General features: G+C 37.0%; 3 protein-coding genes across 4 annotated transcripts in view; 2 read left to right on the forward strand and 1 right to left on the reverse strand.

The window, feature by feature from the left end:
- Positions 1-5459, forward strand: LOC113674279 (uncharacterized). Of its 2 annotated transcripts, none has more exons than XM_027190761.2 (3): positions 1-1200; positions 1952-2867; positions 3654-5459. In XM_027190761.2, the coding sequence occupies exons 1-3, from the start codon at positions 1153-1155 to the stop codon at positions 3860-3862; spliced, it is 1173 nt and encodes a 390-aa protein (XP_027046562.2). In that variant the 5' UTR covers positions 1-1152; the 3' UTR covers positions 3863-5459. The 2 variants fall into 2 exon arrangements, with proteins under 2 accessions (XP_027046562.2, XP_027046561.2); XM_027190760.2 differs by having other exon boundaries at positions 1062-1200; positions 1949-2867.
- LOC113674280 (mitochondrial ribosome-associated GTPase 2) lies at positions 5253-9470 on the reverse strand. Its single transcript, XM_027190762.2, has 6 exons — positions 9349-9470; positions 7664-7746; positions 7379-7559; positions 6433-6651; positions 6197-6335; positions 5253-5873 (listed from the first exon to the last, which is right to left on the reverse strand). The coding sequence occupies exons 1-6, from the start codon at positions 9403-9405 to the stop codon at positions 5509-5511; spliced, it is 1044 nt and encodes a 347-aa protein (XP_027046563.2). The 5' UTR covers positions 9406-9470; the 3' UTR covers positions 5253-5508.
- Positions 9461-16827, forward strand: part of LOC113674240 (uncharacterized) — a 22094-nt gene continuing 14727 nt past the window's right edge. Inside the window, exons 1-5 of the mRNA XM_089200589.1 lie at positions 9461-9681; positions 11497-12260; positions 13977-14039; positions 14347-14435; positions 15383-15702. Coding sequence (XP_089056715.1) covers positions 9637-9681; positions 11497-12260; positions 13977-14039; positions 14347-14435; positions 15383-15702 — 1281 coding nt within the window. The 5' untranslated portion in view covers positions 9461-9636. The remainder of the gene's footprint in view (positions 9682-11496; positions 12261-13976; positions 14040-14346; positions 14436-15382; positions 15703-16827) is intronic.

Consider the following 16827-nt stretch of genomic DNA (forward strand, 5'->3'; position numbering starts at 1 on the left):
GTCTTCAGAGACAGAGGGATGCCGATCGTACATGATCGTACAGAGTATACAGAAGATGAGGGACTGAGCCTAAACATTTGTCGCAGCGGTGCGTCAGCGCTCTGTCAAACAGGAAACAACGACGGCAAGAGCTGAAACTCCCCCTCGTACCTCTATCAGAGAGAAATTAAGCCGGGCGAACCGGTCAGCCTCGAACGTTCTGACTTCGAGGAGCAGCAAGAAAACAGCGGAAAACAAGACGAAGAGGAAGATGGAATATTAGAGTACGATTCCCCGAGTGATGATGGTGACATTCCATCTGCGGAACAAGAGGCTGATTTTCACCTCGGAAGAGGTTCCCGCTTAGTGAGAAGTTTTCGCTTCAACGGCAGAGTTGTGTTCAGCTGATTTTTCTTTATCTTCCTTGCTATGGAACTATGGGATTTCCATCACCTTTTGTGTTTTATGCACTTGTTGATATTGTTATTCGTTTCTTTGATACCGACCTGTCTGTACTAATACGTTTGTCCGTGATCGAAGTTTAACAGAAGGAAGCCGTTACCGTGACTAGCGTACGTTATTCGTGCAAAACTTTGAAAACTTCTAAATGAACGATATCATTATTTTGGTGAAAAGAGATAAACTTACGCCTTACAGCGACCAAAGACTTCAACGGATCAATGCTGGTTGAGAAAATCATCACCCAACGTGAAGGCCCTCCTAAGTTTAGGAAATGGACCAAGACAGAATTGTGTGATCGGGACTGGATTGAGGAAAAATTTTATTCGGGATCGCGGAATTGAAGAACCCTAATGGGGACCCTCTAGGCAGGTTGATGTACGCTTTAGCTAGGATAAAAAAAGGCTCCTGGTTTAGCTCATCATTGTGTTTTCGCAAGTAAAACAGAAAAAAAGAAAAAATACATATTAGCGGGATAGAGCTATGATTTTTCGCAACTGCATGATGATAACTAAAATGGTAGATGAATTCTAATACACTTCTTAACGACCCTCTGCAAATGTATTGTCGACCTTTTGACACCAAGCACGTGTTACAATTCTCGAACAGGACTGGGCACAAGTTAGTCCGATAAGATGGCGGGTAATCTAGCATGCTGTCTTTGTCTAAGGTCGCCTTGTTTTAGTTAGGAAACCGGGAAACTGACACCTTATCATGGCGGATAAAAGGCCCAAGCGACAACGGACTGGAAGATCCTGTATGGTAAGTGGTCTAAAACCATGGTTTTTGGCTATACTTGAGGAAATCGCGATTTTGAGTTGGCGCAAAAGACGCTTGAAAACGTGCTCCAATCAAAACAATGAAATTATTTGAAAGGGACTCGGAAAATATCGTGCTAGTACACATGTTTACGTTTAATGTTACTCGCAAGTGTAGTTCAGACTTGTGATTTATTAGCGAGTTGCACTAAACTCAAATAAAGCCAATCTGGTGAAGAATTTAGAACAGAAAAGGCACAATCTAAGCTTAAAAGATTCAGTGAAAACCCTCTTTGGTTGATTTCGTTCTAATCAGAGAACGGATTAGATTCAAAGTAAATCATCTTTAAAGATTATGTTTAGGTACTAGTTACTCTGACGACATAGATCACTGAGCTCTTTTCGTTGCAAAATGTTTCTGAATTATCAGTGAATATGCGATGCGCTCCTCTTGCGAAAAAAGAAAAAAAAAGACTAGCACCAACGCTGTTTAATTTAATCGGATAAAGCCGGCTAGTGTACTTGAGATCTACGCTTAGGATTTGCCTTTAAGATCAGTATAGAAAGGATCGGATTTGGCAGAAAAGTTGAAGTACTTTCAACCTCTTCAGGTCCCTGTGTACTTCATTGGTAAAACAGTCTTACAATTCCTGGTGACCCTGCTTTTCGAGACGCGCGGCCTTAGTTCTTCTGATTAAATGCCCATGGAAATTGCTCTTCACTTGAATTTTAAGCTCTGTTTCTTTTTTAAGCAGTTCTTTGATGCAAGTCTGCAACACAGAGAAGAAATCGAGTTAAGAAGGGCACTTAATGAGTCTTTGAAAGAAGCACGAAGTGCACAACAGAAACACGAAGAGCCCGCACAACCGAGCGCAGAAACAAGATCGATATGCACTAATACTGAAACAAGGCTACGTTTGAAAAAACCCCGTGGTCCTAAACTGAAAAAGTGCAGCAAAACCCGCTCTTTAGAAATAAAACAGAATGAAGGTATAACGAAAGGGAGTGAACCTACCATCACAAATGAGGAGGTATTAGCGAAATCCAAAGACCAAAAAGGAGATTCAGCTAAATGGAGAAAGCTTCAGAACAAGGGATCCCTTAGTGAAAAACAACATAGAAAAGAACTTCAAAGTCCAGAAAAATCAGACAAAGTTGTTAAGTCAAACAAATTGGTGAAGGCTGGTCAGAAGAGAGAGCTTAAGATTGTTTTAAATAAACAGAAGACAAATGGGAATTTATTCACTTGCAAGAAAGGGAATGATGGAAAGAAAAGAAACGTTGTTAAAAGCTTGACTGAGAAATTTAATACTGCCAGCAAAGATGAAAAACAACCATCCACAAAATGTGCAAAGCGAAAGCAAGAAAATAACGATCAAAATGACATTGAAACTTGCAATGATCAGGTTAAGAAGAGAAAAATCACACCTCCAAAGCGTGTACCTGAAGTTTTACTAAAAACAGAAAAAACTCTGTTTTCAGTAGAAGAGAGGTACACCTCTGATATTTCTGCCCTTAAACAAGAAGTATCTGATGTGCTGCAGGGAAAACTTAGAAAAAAGCATAAACAAAGGCTTAAAGACAGAAAACTTGTAAGTCCACTGGGAGAAATCTACATCCCAGCTAATACAGCCAAGACAGAAGATTTCCTGACTTTCTTATGTTTGAGGGGTAAGTAGGTGATTTAAAGTGATCAATCAGATCTTAGAATTACTTGATAATTTGGTTTTATCAACTAAGGTGATTATGTAAATATGACACTGGGGAGGCTTTCTAGAGCTGACACTTTGGTCACAGGCCCTCCTTCCTTCACTCTTACAATGGGCAAATGCTGAAAATGTCAGCTTAAGAAACTCTCTGCAGTGACCAATTTACATTATCAACTCAGTTTATAAAACCAAATCATCCTGTAATACAACCCACCCCCACAGCACCACAGTTTCTTCAGAAATTGACCCTCTTTCGATCTTGGATTAAATCCCCAAATCAAAACCTATAACCTACGCATTTGGTTGGACTGCAAGTTCCAGAAAAAATTATCCTCAGCAATTTGTCTTATGTTAGTCTCGAGTCAGAAAAAGACACTGAAAATATGAGGTGTTTTTACTGTCCTAACTAAGAGATCATGGTGTAGTCATGATTTGATAACTCTGCAATTGAGTAAGTTCTACTTTGGAAAGGAAGAGGGTGAGTTGTGATAAATTCCTGGCATTACAACTGAAATTTTGACCATACATAAAACTTTATCAGTAGTTAATGAAAAGAAATGCAACAAAGAAAGAAAGGAACAGTTTAGGAAATGAAATGAAGCCAATCATGATCCAGAGTTTGACTTGATGACCATTAAAGGCCTCTAGATCTCCCATATAGGTCTTAGAAAACAAAGGATAAACATGAAAATAACAAAAATAATAATAATAGTAAGTGTTGCTTGTATTTAACATGTGTTGTTTGCAGGTAGTGCCAGTCTTCCAAGATCCTTTGAGGTCTTCAACAATCCTGATCCTTTCTTTACTCAGCCAACTCAGCAATTTCCAGACGAAGAAGGGTTTTCCAGTCCAATGCTCCACACACAGTCATCAGTGACCTACTCTCCACCTTCGTCAAGTTCTCCGAGTGAGTTCTCAGCAGACTCGCCTATGTCTTCTATAGATGGCTGGTTGTAACAGTACTACATTTTAACAGTAGCATTGACAAAGGCAATTCAATGCGTTGAGTTAGCCTTGTAGTAAACCTCTATAACCCTTTGACCTCTAAAAACTATTGGCTTGTAATGTCTTCTTGTGATATCATGCCTGACTAACTCATTGTCACAAGAATAAAAAAATGATCAACTAAAGAAGCCCTTGATTTACAAATTCTCCTTGTCGGCACCGTAGGAAATGTATAGTGAACAGTATGGAGAATGTTCATACTGATGCTAGGGTGTTAAGGGTTAACTGTTGTACATTTTCTTGTACATCACTTATTTATGAGAGTTTTTTCTCTGTCAAGTTGACACTTAGATGATAACCTTTTTTTTATTCTAATCTCATTGTGTAATTGCAATCAAATTGCTGTGACATACATGAGGGATTATCCTGAAAGCTAGCTTCTGGTTACTGTCTCCTATTACTGTCTGTCAAGAGTTTTTTCAAACACTCTCTGTCCTTGAATCCTTCTACATATTTTGAATAATGAACTGAACTTGTACAGAGAAGTTTCACTTCACTTCTTACAATGGAAAGATGAAGACTTCTTAGTAACACAAAGAAAAGTTTGTCATCCTGGGGCAAATTGTTTGAGAGGGAGTATATCTCATGGGAAAGCTACAAAGCCTAGTAAGTTTACTCCAATGCGAGGTTAGGACAAATGTGTTCTGAACAACTTGGCTTAGATTGTGACTGTGGCAGAGTTTGCATTGTATCATGGGCAATATGCTTTTACAGCCAAATCAGCTTACAATTGTCTTTCTAGTTGTAACAACCCTTAAATAAGATATGAAAAGTATGTAAAATTGACAAGAATGTGAACCATGATAGGGGAATACAAATGAAGTCATATTTCTCCAATCATTATTGTGTTCAAAAAACATATATTTAATATTATGATGAAAATGTAGGATATTGTGTTCATTGGAATGTTTGCATGACTACGAGTTTAAATTTGGATATAGGGTTTTTAAAGATGACTTATGATTTTGATTATTCATAATTAGTATATACTAACAGTTGATAGTGTTGAAGGCACGCTCTTATTAGCCACTTGAACTCCAAATAATCTTCGGGGCTCACTTCCAGGCAATTTGCACTGGATCTGGGTCCAAGAATATTGTAATTGTTGCAGGAGTAAACAAGTTTAAATAATCTTTTTAGGCTATACTTCTCTCTGTTTTAGTACATACTTACAGGTTCGTAAATATTCACCATTGGCCACCTCCACTTTAGTGAATAGTTGTTACTTGCCATTCTATAATCATGTTAGGTTAGCTTTAGAATTTAATAGACTACTACCCATTCATGCAATAGCAAGTGCATAAAAAGAATTGGATGTTTGACCCCTTGGGCTGTACAAAAGTTAGGATGAAATAACCAGAGGTATTTATTGCAAAGTGTTGCTATTTTTGTTATTCACTAGTACATATTTTTATCTTAATGTTGTACTAAAATTAATTTTTTATGCAGAGGACATCAATGTAAATAGTTTGCTTATGGCTACTGAATGAGTATTACTTTCTGGAACAACCTGCAAAGTGACCCAATAAAAAGCTATTTTTAAATAAAAGCTAAAGATTTGTCCTTTCTTGCATCTTTCGTTGAATGTGAATTAAAAGTCAAGAAATTACAACAGTGTCATTGAAAAGTTTTCGAAGTTCTTTTTTCAGCTCTGGTATACCCTTTCCATACTTTGCTGATACAGGTATAACTGGAAGAGGGAAAGTGTTCTGTAGTTGTTGGATTTCTGTCTCTGAATTAGCAATGTCTACTTTGTTAGCCACAATGGCTGCTGGTCTCTGTGATAGTTGTTCCTTGTAAAGCTCCAATTCTTGCCGTAAGGAAGCAAAAGTTGTCAGTGAGTCTGTGCAAGAAATGTCCAAAACATACAGTAGACAGCGGCATCGTTCAATATGTCGTAGGAAAGCATGTCCTAACCCTTTGTTCAGATGTGCTCCACTTATTAAACCAGGAATATCTGCTACTACAGAATAGGAAGAGGAAAACATCAATTCAATAAAAACAAATGACAACAAAAAGACAATAGAGCAATAGATAAAAAAATAAAACAATGCTCTGAAAGGTTTCTTTCTACTGATTGCTAAAATAGCCATGGTTAATTGCACCAAACTTTTCTTGTGTTTTCTTCCATCCTGCATGGGTGATTACACCAGTTAAACCAACAGAAAATGTGGCTTACAGCTTACATGATATAGCATATAGCAGACAGTAAGCAGACTGTAAGCAGACTGTAAGCAGAAATTTTATCTAGATGTATCAGTTACTGTGCAATCATTTAAATGTTACCTGCAATTTGCTGGTAATCTTCAAACTCTACAATTCCAACATAGGGATTAATGGTGGTGAAAGGATAAGCAGCAACTGCTGGCATTGCCCGAGAAATTGCTCTTAGAAGAGTGGATTTTCCTGCATTAGGGAAACCAACCTGTAACATAGGACAAACCAATTTGCCAAATGCTTCAACCACAAGGCTATAAGTTTTAAACATTGGTTGAATTCCAATAATGCAAAGCAATACTGACCAATCCAATATCAGCTATTGTCTTCAACTCCAACTCTACAACTTTTTCCTCTCCGGGGGTCCCTTCAGTGGTAACATTGGGTGCGCGATCCTCTGGTGTCTTGAAATATGCATTCCCCATTCCACCAAGGCCTCCTTGAGCAGCTACAAAGGTCTCTCCCATGGCAGTCAAGTCTGCTATTACATGCCCTTGTTCTTTGATAACAGTGCCCAGGGGTACCTACAAAGGGTCTTTTCTAATTAGGTTACTGAAATAGGGGAACTAATCTTAGTGCCAATGTTCACTCTTCTCTTTATAATAGGACCATCTGTTTAGGAAAATCATGCCATGTTCTTAGGCATGATCCTTCATTTACACAGTGCTCCTAAGCAACTCAGGAAGATACATACAAGTGGTCATCACATGACCTAGAGCCAAATATTTTCCCCTCTAGCCCTCCAACTCAGTCAGATAAATTACAGTATTGCAAATGGTTTGGGAAATCTAACAAAATACTAGCCAAAGGAGTGAAACGTGAAAGCCAGAGGCTTCAATTTAAGCCAGAAACTGGCAGTCTACCGCTGCTTATAAAGCCCCATTAAAACACCTTTAACCACCCCAAGCACATCTGTTAAGAAATTCATTTTAAGGGGTGAATGAAATTAAGTCTAGGTGCCTTCTGATAGACTACAAGATTCTCCTTCTAAACTGTCAGTGTGTTTCTTTGTGAAACACAAGGAGAATTTGAGTCTGTATCAAAAGTCACTTAGTGCTTCATTCTGTGCATGTGGTCATTTAAACCAGCCTTCAGACCCAGTGTGCATATATATTCTCTATACTGTCCATAATTATATATTTCTCATGGTACTGACCAGGAGAAGTTGTCTAACATGGTCATTTCCTTTATTCTCACATCCATAATGTTTGGTTTTCATTAGGTTTGTGACCCGATAAGTTTGTAATTTACCTGCCACATCTGATCTGAGCCATTCTTTCCCTTACAGTCATCTGCCTTACCAGCTCCACCATTTTCAGCCTTAATATGTTTGGGAAGATGAGCAAACTCTTTAACAGAGTAATCTGCGATCAGAATGACACTCCCTCCTCTCCCACCATCTCCCCCATCTGGACCAGCTCTGGGTTGGTATCTAGATGTCAATGTTGGATATTGTGATATCATTGACTTATTTCATGATTGGGGAGAAAATATCATAACTAAATGTTACTGTATCTGATAAGCTTTTGATCTTACTTTTGTCTTTTAAAGTGAAGGCAACCATTTCCACCATTTCCTGCCTTCAGGATTACTTTTTTCCAGTCAATAAACTGCCTTTTCTGAAAAAAATTGAAATAAAAGGAATTGTTATCAAAATTCAATGGTAGCAGCATACAAGTGCAAAGTCATGATCAATGCAATTTAATAGAGGGTTGCAATTCTCCTCCTTTTCATTGGAGGGGGTCCAATCTTCAAATACGAGTACATCTCTGGTATATTTGTTGTTACACAAGTAGACTTGTTAAGCAGAAATAGTTGTATTTGATTTATAGATCAAAAAAGGTTCTACGATTTAACTGAAAAAATATTACCTAACTTGTTCAGTCTATTGCCTTCGTCTCCAGTATGACTTTTGGGTTCATTCATGGCAAGCAAGGTGGTATCAAGCTTCTCAAGCTCTCTCCCATAAATCAGAGCAACAAAAAAAACGCTTAACCCTGTATACCCTAACATCAGTTTGCATATTCTCCATACTATTCTCTATACATTTCCTATGGTATTGACAAGGAGACTTTGTTTAACAATCATGAGCTCCTTTACTTGATGATCATTTTCTTTATTCCTGTGACCTGAATATGTGAATCAGAGGTGATCTTGTAAGGAGAAATTAGATTCTTGTCACTCTTAGTGGTTAAAGGGTGTAATGAATCACCATGAATTGACCTTAAAAATACACAGGAGACAAAGACAAATACAACTGAAGTGAGTTAAACTACCTTTTTTGGTTAAATCCCCTTCATTTTTGGGGGCATATGCAAACATTTTCTTAACCCTTTGGTTCCTAACATCAGTATGTATATTCTCCATACTGTTCTCTATACATTTCCTTCAGTACTGAGGACAAGGAAAATTTGTTTAACAAAGAGCTCCTTTTAAATGGGTGATCATTTCCTTGTTAATAAGCTACAAGAATTTGGTTTCAGATCAAGATAACAACTTCAACCTGATAAGTTTGAATATTCTCATGACCTGTTTGCTGAATAATGTTTAGATATTATAGGGAGAAGTTACGTTTTGATTACCTCTAGGAGTTAAAGGGGTTAAGAGGAGTTAAGAGAAATAAAAGTTTTCCTTTCTCCTTACCTGTCTGATGGAAAATGTGTTGATATGAGTAAGAGAAGTTCCTGTTTATTCACTTCTGGGAGTTGAAGGGTTTTAGTTAACTCTTTACACCCTAACATCAGTTTACATATTCTCCATACTGTTCCCTATACATTCCCTAAGGTGCTGATGAGGAGAATTTGTTTTGTAATCAAGAGCTTCTGCAGTTGGTGATCATTTCCTTTATTCTCTTGACCTTAATGTTATATACAAGGGGTGATAGTGTAAGGAGAAATTGTTTGCTAGTCACTCTTGGGGGTTAAAGGGTTTTACAAACAAATCCTGTTGCGTCACTAATTAATACAGCCAAGATGCACCAGTGGTTTCATACTAATTGCAAAACAGTCATCACCATACTCTTAAACGGAACACATATGTAAATTAGAGTCAAACAGAAAAAGAGGCTAAGAGTAAAATATTCATAATCATAGTTAGCACTTATTTCAGTTGTTTGATTGTTGTTGTTTACACTAGATGAAGAACTTTGATTGTTTGATTAAGAATTGAATTGTCAGCACCCATTTCTATCAGAATAAATGATCAAACGATTCCTACTTTACCTTGCTTGCTTTGGAACTAAAACACCGCGAGATCACAAAACGCCATATGAAAACCATTTAAGAATGTGCCTTGCAAACAGGAAAACAAAGCTTGGTTGCTAATTCTTCAGGCGTGGCTACATAATATGAACCCGCTGACCTGTCAACACAACCTGCAATGGAAAAATCGATGTTTACAGTTCGAAGCGACTGCTGAAAATGGAGACACGGTACACGTGGTTTCTTTATTTTGTTTTCGATCAGACAGGCCTCTAACTTTACATTTAGCACCCAGTGGCTGGGAGAAGAATGGCGGCGGATCGCCCAAAGCGAAGGATCACACAACCCTGTTTGGTATGTAAAACGATTCCCTGATTGAAGGCGCCTTTGTTTCGAACTTCTGCTGTTAGCGACTGGTCGATCGCTACGTAAGGAAGCGCTTTTGGCGATTTCCTGTTACTGTTGCATTGTTCTGTCGATTCTCGCTTTTGTTCTGTTAGATCCCTAACTGAACAGCTGTGTGCGAGTGATCATTTCAACTCCGCAGTTGAAACTCTACTGCACTCAAGTTTATCTAATAGGTACTACAGCGAACGCATCACGTGAAATTAACCCGGAATAAGGAGATGTGAGCTGCCAAATCTTGCGTTGACTGGTTTTTCACAGACACCCCGAAAGAGGCAATTTCCTCATCTTTGTTTAATTTAGGTTATGGGGAGAAAGCACCATGTATTCAGTATGGGGTTTTGACTGCAGTCAAGTACTCTGTCTGAGTCTTGTATTGTGATAATTAAAAGTGCATGCCAGACAGAATCATAGCCACTTCTATTGAAAAAAAATCGTATGAGAAAAATATTCAAAATGATGTTGATCACCGCTTCAAATTCAAGTCTTTTAAATAATTAAATATTCAAATGTTCCCCCTCAGTAAAACGGGATCTACATTAGCACTTTAGCGGGTTGAATATTGTCGACGGCTTTCGAATCTTAATACGCTATCGAAGGAGTTCAACAAGCAAATTTTAATGTTTTGAGTTAAGGCTGTGCATGAAACAACCATAATATATTTGTTTTTAAGTATTATCACGTGTGTTGTTTTTAGAAAACGTAAAACTTCAGACATTATTTCAACGCCTGACATATCAGTCCATTGTAGTTTCATGCATGACTGCATCTCACAGTCCTTTAGTTCGAAAATGCGATCATTTTTATAACTTGACCCTCTGATTTCTTAATCTGAGACTTGATGGTAAAAACTTTCATCAAAGCTCAGAACTGGACAGTTTTTCTTTTCCATTTTTGATATTGGGTCAAACGTTGTTGTTTTGTTATTTGTTTTAACTGTTTTTTTTTATTTATTATTTATTTGTCATATCTATTGATATTTATTTATACATTTACCTTTTTTTTCCTTTACATATTAATGACAGTTTTTTCAAACTACTGCAAAACTGATCTTTACATCTGCATTCCAGCCACTTGACTTAATTTTGCAGATTACTTTTTTAAAGTGCAACTTCTGCTCTGTCATGGTGCTTGTACAAAACTGTCTAATCAAATATCAGGAAAAGAGGATTGAATTTGAAAAAAAAAAGTTTTTCTCACCCCTTTTTACTCCAGCCCTGAGTCTTGTAAGAATCACTTTTCATTTCCTAAAACGTGATTGGTGAACTTTGTTAGTGGCTTTGTACAAGACAATCACACTGGACAATGTAGTTGCTCAACTTATTTATTAGCTCATTTAAGAAACATTATATGTGTTCCTCAGTCCATTCTATTTTTAAAAATTACTTTAATTCATTTTGTTGGATCTCTGGAGGTGTATACACAGATGTAAAGTAACCCTTAAACTCCCAAAATCTGATTCTTAATTCTCCTCTCAAGCTGTTACTCATTTCCTTGTAAATTAGTTAAGAGAATTTGGAATTAGATCAAGATAGCAACTTCTCCTTAATTAGTTTGAACATTTTCAGTACTTTTTTGCTGGATAATGTATGAATACTATGGGGAGAAGTTATATGTTAATCACTTTTTTGAATTACAGGGTCTGTGATAAGCAGAAGTTACACAATAATATGCCCCTGTGAGGTTAAAGCCAAGAGTCACACAGTGCTTTACTAGAAAAGTAGTATTTGAGTATCACAACAGATATGTTTTTTTTCTCTACAGGAATACAATGGAGGACTTCTACCAAAAGAGGAAATAATGTTGCGGAAAGCCATGTATGCCTCTCTTGTAGAATCTAAAAAACCTTCACCAAAAAAAATTGTTGTGCATCCCTCATCAACAGAGAATGATGGATGTTATATTAATGGAGTGCTTGATAATGTGGAGTTAATCTCAGCGGGAGAAGAAATCAATGGCAAGCATTGTGCTATTCCTAATGAGGTTGACAACAATAATAGTCTTAATGTTCATCAATTTGAAGATGTACAAGCCATGGAGATCCACAGCCCCTCATCAAGTACAGCTACTACACAGAAAAAGACAAAAATTATCAAGGAACCTAGCAAACTGTTGAATTATGTGCTCAAGAAGAAGAAAGAGAAGAAGAATAAGGGCAGGAGTTTATTCAGAACTCCATCGCCTTTGAAACTTCAAGCTCATGGTGATAGTGGAAGTGTAGATTTTTCAGGTGGAGAAGCAAATGTCCTGAGAAACTCATCTTGTTTATCTCGAAATGGGAAAGTGAAAAAGAAAAAGCGGCAAAGAGGAGCTCTGGCTGTTTTTGTAGCCATGAATAAATCTGCTGGAGGAAAACTTAACAAAAGCCATAGTCTAAGCAAAGAACTGCTCATGAAGACAAAAAAGAAGAGAAGAAGAAGGCAGAAAAGCATGGAGACTCAAGCGTGTGGAGCTGGAGGAGCTGTTGGTCTTGCTGCTGAAAGTGAGGAGTTGCCCACAAAGAAATACAAGAAAGATGAGAAGAAAAAGTGAGTAATAAAAACCTGTGAACCCTTTAACTCCCATAAGTGACCAAGAGAGAATTTCTCCCTGGAATATTATTACAGTATCAATCAGAAAAGTAATGAGAAGAAAGAAAAACCTAAACTTGAGGATTGTTTGTTGATCCAATACCAAATTCTCCAAACTTACATCATAAATATTGTATGGCAGTCAGTTATGAGAATTACTAATGAGATTTTGGGAATGAAAGGGCTAAGGTCAGGGGGGAATTTTTAACTTCCTGTTTAAGTCATTAATTATGTATGGTGACAGGTGTTCTTTAAAACACAAAGAGGTTTTCTAAGTATTTCATTTCACCTAGCTCCTAGTTTTCATTTTCTAGTGCTAAGAATTTTTTTGGTAATTCCTCCCTTTACATAAAATGCATTTCCTTGAAATCCAGTCTTAACCCTTTAACCTTTCAAGATCTGATTGTTAATTCTCTTCTCTAGCCACTACAAATGTCCTTGTAAATAATTTACAAGAATTTGGTGTCAGATCAAGAAAACTGATTCAACCTGATAAGTTTGGATATTTTTATGACCTGTTTGCTGGATCATGTTTAGATATTATAGGGCAAAAATTCATATTAATCACCTATGTGAGTTAATGGTTAAGAGAAGTTAGTGTCAAAGAGAAATAAAAGTTTTCCTTTCTCCTTACCTGTCTGATGGAAAATGTGTTGATATGACTAAGAGAAGTTGCTCATTATTCATTTCTGAGAGTTGAAGGGTTTTAGTTAACTCTCTACACCCTAACATCAGTTTGCATATTCTCCATACTGTTCCCTATACATTCCCGAAGGTGCTGATGAGGAGAATTTGTTTCATAATCAAGAGCTTCTGTTGTTGGTGATCATATTCTTTATTTTCATAACCTTTAAGTGTGATTTGGGGGTGATATTGTAAGGAAAAATTAGATGCCAGTCATTCTTAGGGGTTAGAGGGCTAGATGCAAGTGGTTTTCATCTGTTTTCATGTTCTCTGACTTACATTAATTTATAACTGTTGATTTTTCGTTGTTCTTGTGAGTTATGTATAACATAAACATGTTCAATTTAGGCAAGAAAAAAAAAGTGAACAGAAAATATGCCAACAACTACAACTTCATTCACACACAGTAAAATTTGAAGTACAAATTATTTCATATTGTGTAAAGTAAAAAAAATGAGTCAAATCTTAGGTGACTTTTTAAACATTCAGGGTTTGAATTGAATTTTTGTAAGATCCTTAAGCTTTAATGAACTGATTGAACAAACTTTTGATTAGTATGCACACCAAAATAAGAAAACTGATCACACAAATTGCCATCTTTTGCATTCTTTGAAGAGGTCTAATGTTATGATGGTAAGTATTATCCTCAAGTAAAGAGTCATCCAATAAAAATGAAGAAATAATCACATGATAAAATGGGAAGAAAATTTTGAACTTCAACAAATTGCCTTGTTCTATAATGGACACCTATGACTGTAGTTATTTTTTTAAACTTGAATGTGTATAATGCTGTATAATTTTGAAGATGTGCAATCATGAGATAGATTTTCAAGAGAAAAATAACAATTTTGATAGTTACATGTATTCTGCTGTCTCCTTATTTTACTTAAAATTGGAAACAATCATATTAGCATGTGTAGAGTTCTACATTGTGTCTATTTTCTTGATTTGAATTCAGTTTATTGATATGTATCTTTTGTGTTTTTATAGGCCACACAGAATGGTTCAAGCACAGAGGAAATTTGCCAAGAGGCATCCATTGAGTCCCAACAGGTACAAATTTTTTTTTAATCCCAAAATTGGTTTTTAAAAAAACTTTTCAACCCTAACATCAGTATCCATATTCTCAATACTCTTCTCTATACATTTTCGTTGGTACTGACAAGGAGAATTCAATTAACAATCGAAGTGTCTTGGTTGATGATCATTTCCTTTATTCTCATGACTTTAATGAATGATTGAGCAGTATAACTGTAAGGAGAAATTAGATGCTGGTAACTCATTGGGTTTAAAGGGTTGAATTACAGAATGGTTATATTTTAAATATATTTATTTACTTATTTGATGTCTATTTGTTTAGTATGAGATATCAGGTGGACAACAACTTATTTACAGCTCCATGCACCAGGGCAAAGACTGAAGATTTCTTGACTTTTCTATGTTTAAGAAGTGAGTGGTGTAATCATTTAGTTAATATTTAACAATTATTCACTGAAGTGGAGGAGTTCAGTGGTGGATATTTACTTAGCTGAACAGCCGCATGGTAAATATCCACTGATACGGTCACTGACATTGAGGTGAATAAATGTTTTGAAAAGAAATGTGTTTGAATTGGGTATAAACTACAACAGTTAGATAATAATGCTCAAAAGATGATTTTAACTCATTTATTCCTTCAACGATTGCAATATTTTTGAGCGCAAACCCATATGAGTTGCTCGGAGGTGGATAGCAAAAGATTTTGGAGCTTGAGTAGCCAATCAGAGCACATCTTCAACCCAATCCACTGTTTTGGTATATACTTATAACTATTAACAACATGTTGATAATTACTATTTGTGTCACTGAAATGGTATTTGAAACCTTTCGTACATAACAGTAAAGACACAATCTTAATATTCTACACATGTAAATTAAAGGAGACTTCACCCGCCAATTGTTGGTGAAATATTCCACTCCCTTCCCAGTGTTAAGTATTTTTTCAGGCAATCAAATTTTCTGGGTATGAACACTGATAAGAAGGAAATGGCAAGTTTTGCGACATCTCTGGTAATGACTGTGGGTAAAGTGCAAGCTTAGTTATGTTCATCAAGCTGACCCAAAGTATACATCTTTACCCCTTTTTAACCCTGTAGCTCCCAGTATATGATTTTTAATTCTCCCCTCTAGCTGCTACGTGTTTCCTTGTAAATTAGTTTCGAGAATTTGGTGCTAGATCAAGATAACAACTTCTACCTGATAAATTTGAGTATTCTCATTACCTGTTTGCTGGATAGTGGATGGAAATTGTAGGGAGAAGTTACATGTGAATCACTTCTGGGAGTTGAAGGGTTAATTTGAATATTTCTGATGTTGTTGTCGAGGTTTTTTTTTTTGTTGTTGTTTTTTTTTTTCAGGTAACCCTGTCTTACCAAAAGAACTAGAGGTCTTCAATAACCCTTGTCTACCGATGTCACCATTATCAGAGGAGGAAGACGATATCTCCTCGCCACCCTCCCCTGTTCGATCACAATCGTCCATGTCGAACTCGTCAAGCGCTATTCAGATATCACATTCTGACTCACCTGTCCCCTCTGTGGATAGTCCAGCAACTGGTGAGGGACCCTCATGGGAGAGTGGAGTTGTTCGAATGTACGCAGATGGCCCCAAAGGGCTAGCTGCCAAAGGCAAGGAGGAGAAGAAATATGATGAACTTCTTCCAAGTGACGAGGCAGATGTGAGTGAATTGTTTTTCTTGATGTGTGAATATTGAGGCGACTGACTATGGCTGCATTTTAATTGTTATGTAAGTTCAACCTTAAGTCATCGTCCGCAAGCGGCACAGCCTCTTTTTTCCTCTTCATACACGACAGTCAATTGAGGAATTGGAACTTGTTCACATATCATTGCTTACAGATTCCATTATAACTCGTGTTTCGTTAATTACTGACTCTTAACTGATCAGACGTTTGAATTTTTGTTTTTATGCGATGCCTTATAGGCTTTTTCACAACAAGTCACTTGATAGATTTCACTCTTTTCGACACTTTGTGGCTAGTTTCCAGGTCCTTGCTTTTCTAACGGCAGATACATGTAGGATCATTTAGGAATAGATACTTCATAGTACATTCGACTCCCGAAAACGCGAAAGATTCGAGTTAACGGTTGTTCATTTTATTAAGAATTGAGACAAACTGACTAGAAATGGGAACACGGTGGTGACTGTAGTTTTATTAATACAGCGTACATTTTGATCAAATGTTATTGCCCTATAGAGAAGTGGGGTGAAGATGACACATTTTAGTTGCGAGTAGGAGTTTCCATTGACCAAAGCCTTAGTAAAACTTAAAGTGTTGTGAGAGGTTCTACTGTTGTAGGATTCAGCTTTACTTCTATAGTTGTGTTTTAAGGTCGTTATCATACATATCATCTTTTACTACCTGTCCCAGGCGTTCATTCTGGAAATGGAGCTATAGGATAAACGGCGCAATGGTAGCAGCAGAACGAAAACGGGGAAAGTTTTAGTCTAGTGGCGAAGAGATCGGCGCTCGTCACGCGAACCCGACCCAAATCCCCCTCGTTTTTTGTTTTTTTTTTCACCTCTCCGCTTCAGTCTACTATCGCGCTTCGTGTTACTCTTCGTTTTACTCGCTGAACTCCTGAAAAAGGCTGCCGCTATAAATAAAACAAAGTTATGAGTTAAAATTAATCGCTTAAAAATAAGATGACAGTCTCGACTCGAAACTTTCGAGAATCGAGGATCGAGACGCTCAATGAACTTTCGGGGATTTCGATCCGCAGGGAACGATGTTATTCTAGCACGCAGAACAATAACAAAAGATAAAGCGCCATTCGTATCCCT

This window comes from Pocillopora damicornis, chromosome 3 (assembly GCF_964200805.1).
Source record: "Pocillopora damicornis chromosome 3, jaPocDami1.2, whole genome shotgun sequence".
In the NCBI taxonomy this organism is placed as follows: Eukaryota; Metazoa; Cnidaria; class Anthozoa; order Scleractinia; family Pocilloporidae; genus Pocillopora; species Pocillopora damicornis.

Bases quoted from the DNA above. Each gene is read 5' to 3' on its own strand.
- LOC113674279 (XM_027190760.2), top strand. From the start codon at position 1,153: ATGGCGGATAAAAGGCCCAAGCGACAACGGACTGGAAGATCCTGTATG. The intron at 1,201-1,948 runs GTAAGTGGTCTA...TTCTTTTTTAAG, and splicing joins GGACTGGAAGATCCTGTATG to CAGTTCTTTGATGCAAGTCT. The intron at 2,868-3,653 runs GTAAGTAGGTGA...TGTTGTTTGCAG, and splicing joins GACTTTCTTATGTTTGAGGG to GTAGTGCCAGTCTTCCAAGA.
- LOC113674280 (XM_027190762.2), bottom strand. From the start codon at position 9,405: ATGGTTTTCATATGGCGTTTTGTGATCTCGCGGTGTTTTAGTTCCAAA. The intron at 6,336-6,432 runs GTCAGTATTGCT...CCTATGTTACAG, and splicing joins CAATAGCTGATATTGGATTG to GTTGGTTTCCCTAATGCAGG. The intron at 5,874-6,196 runs GTAACATTTAAA...CCTATTCTGTAG, and splicing joins AGATTACCAGCAAATTGCAG to TAGCAGATATTCCTGGTTTA.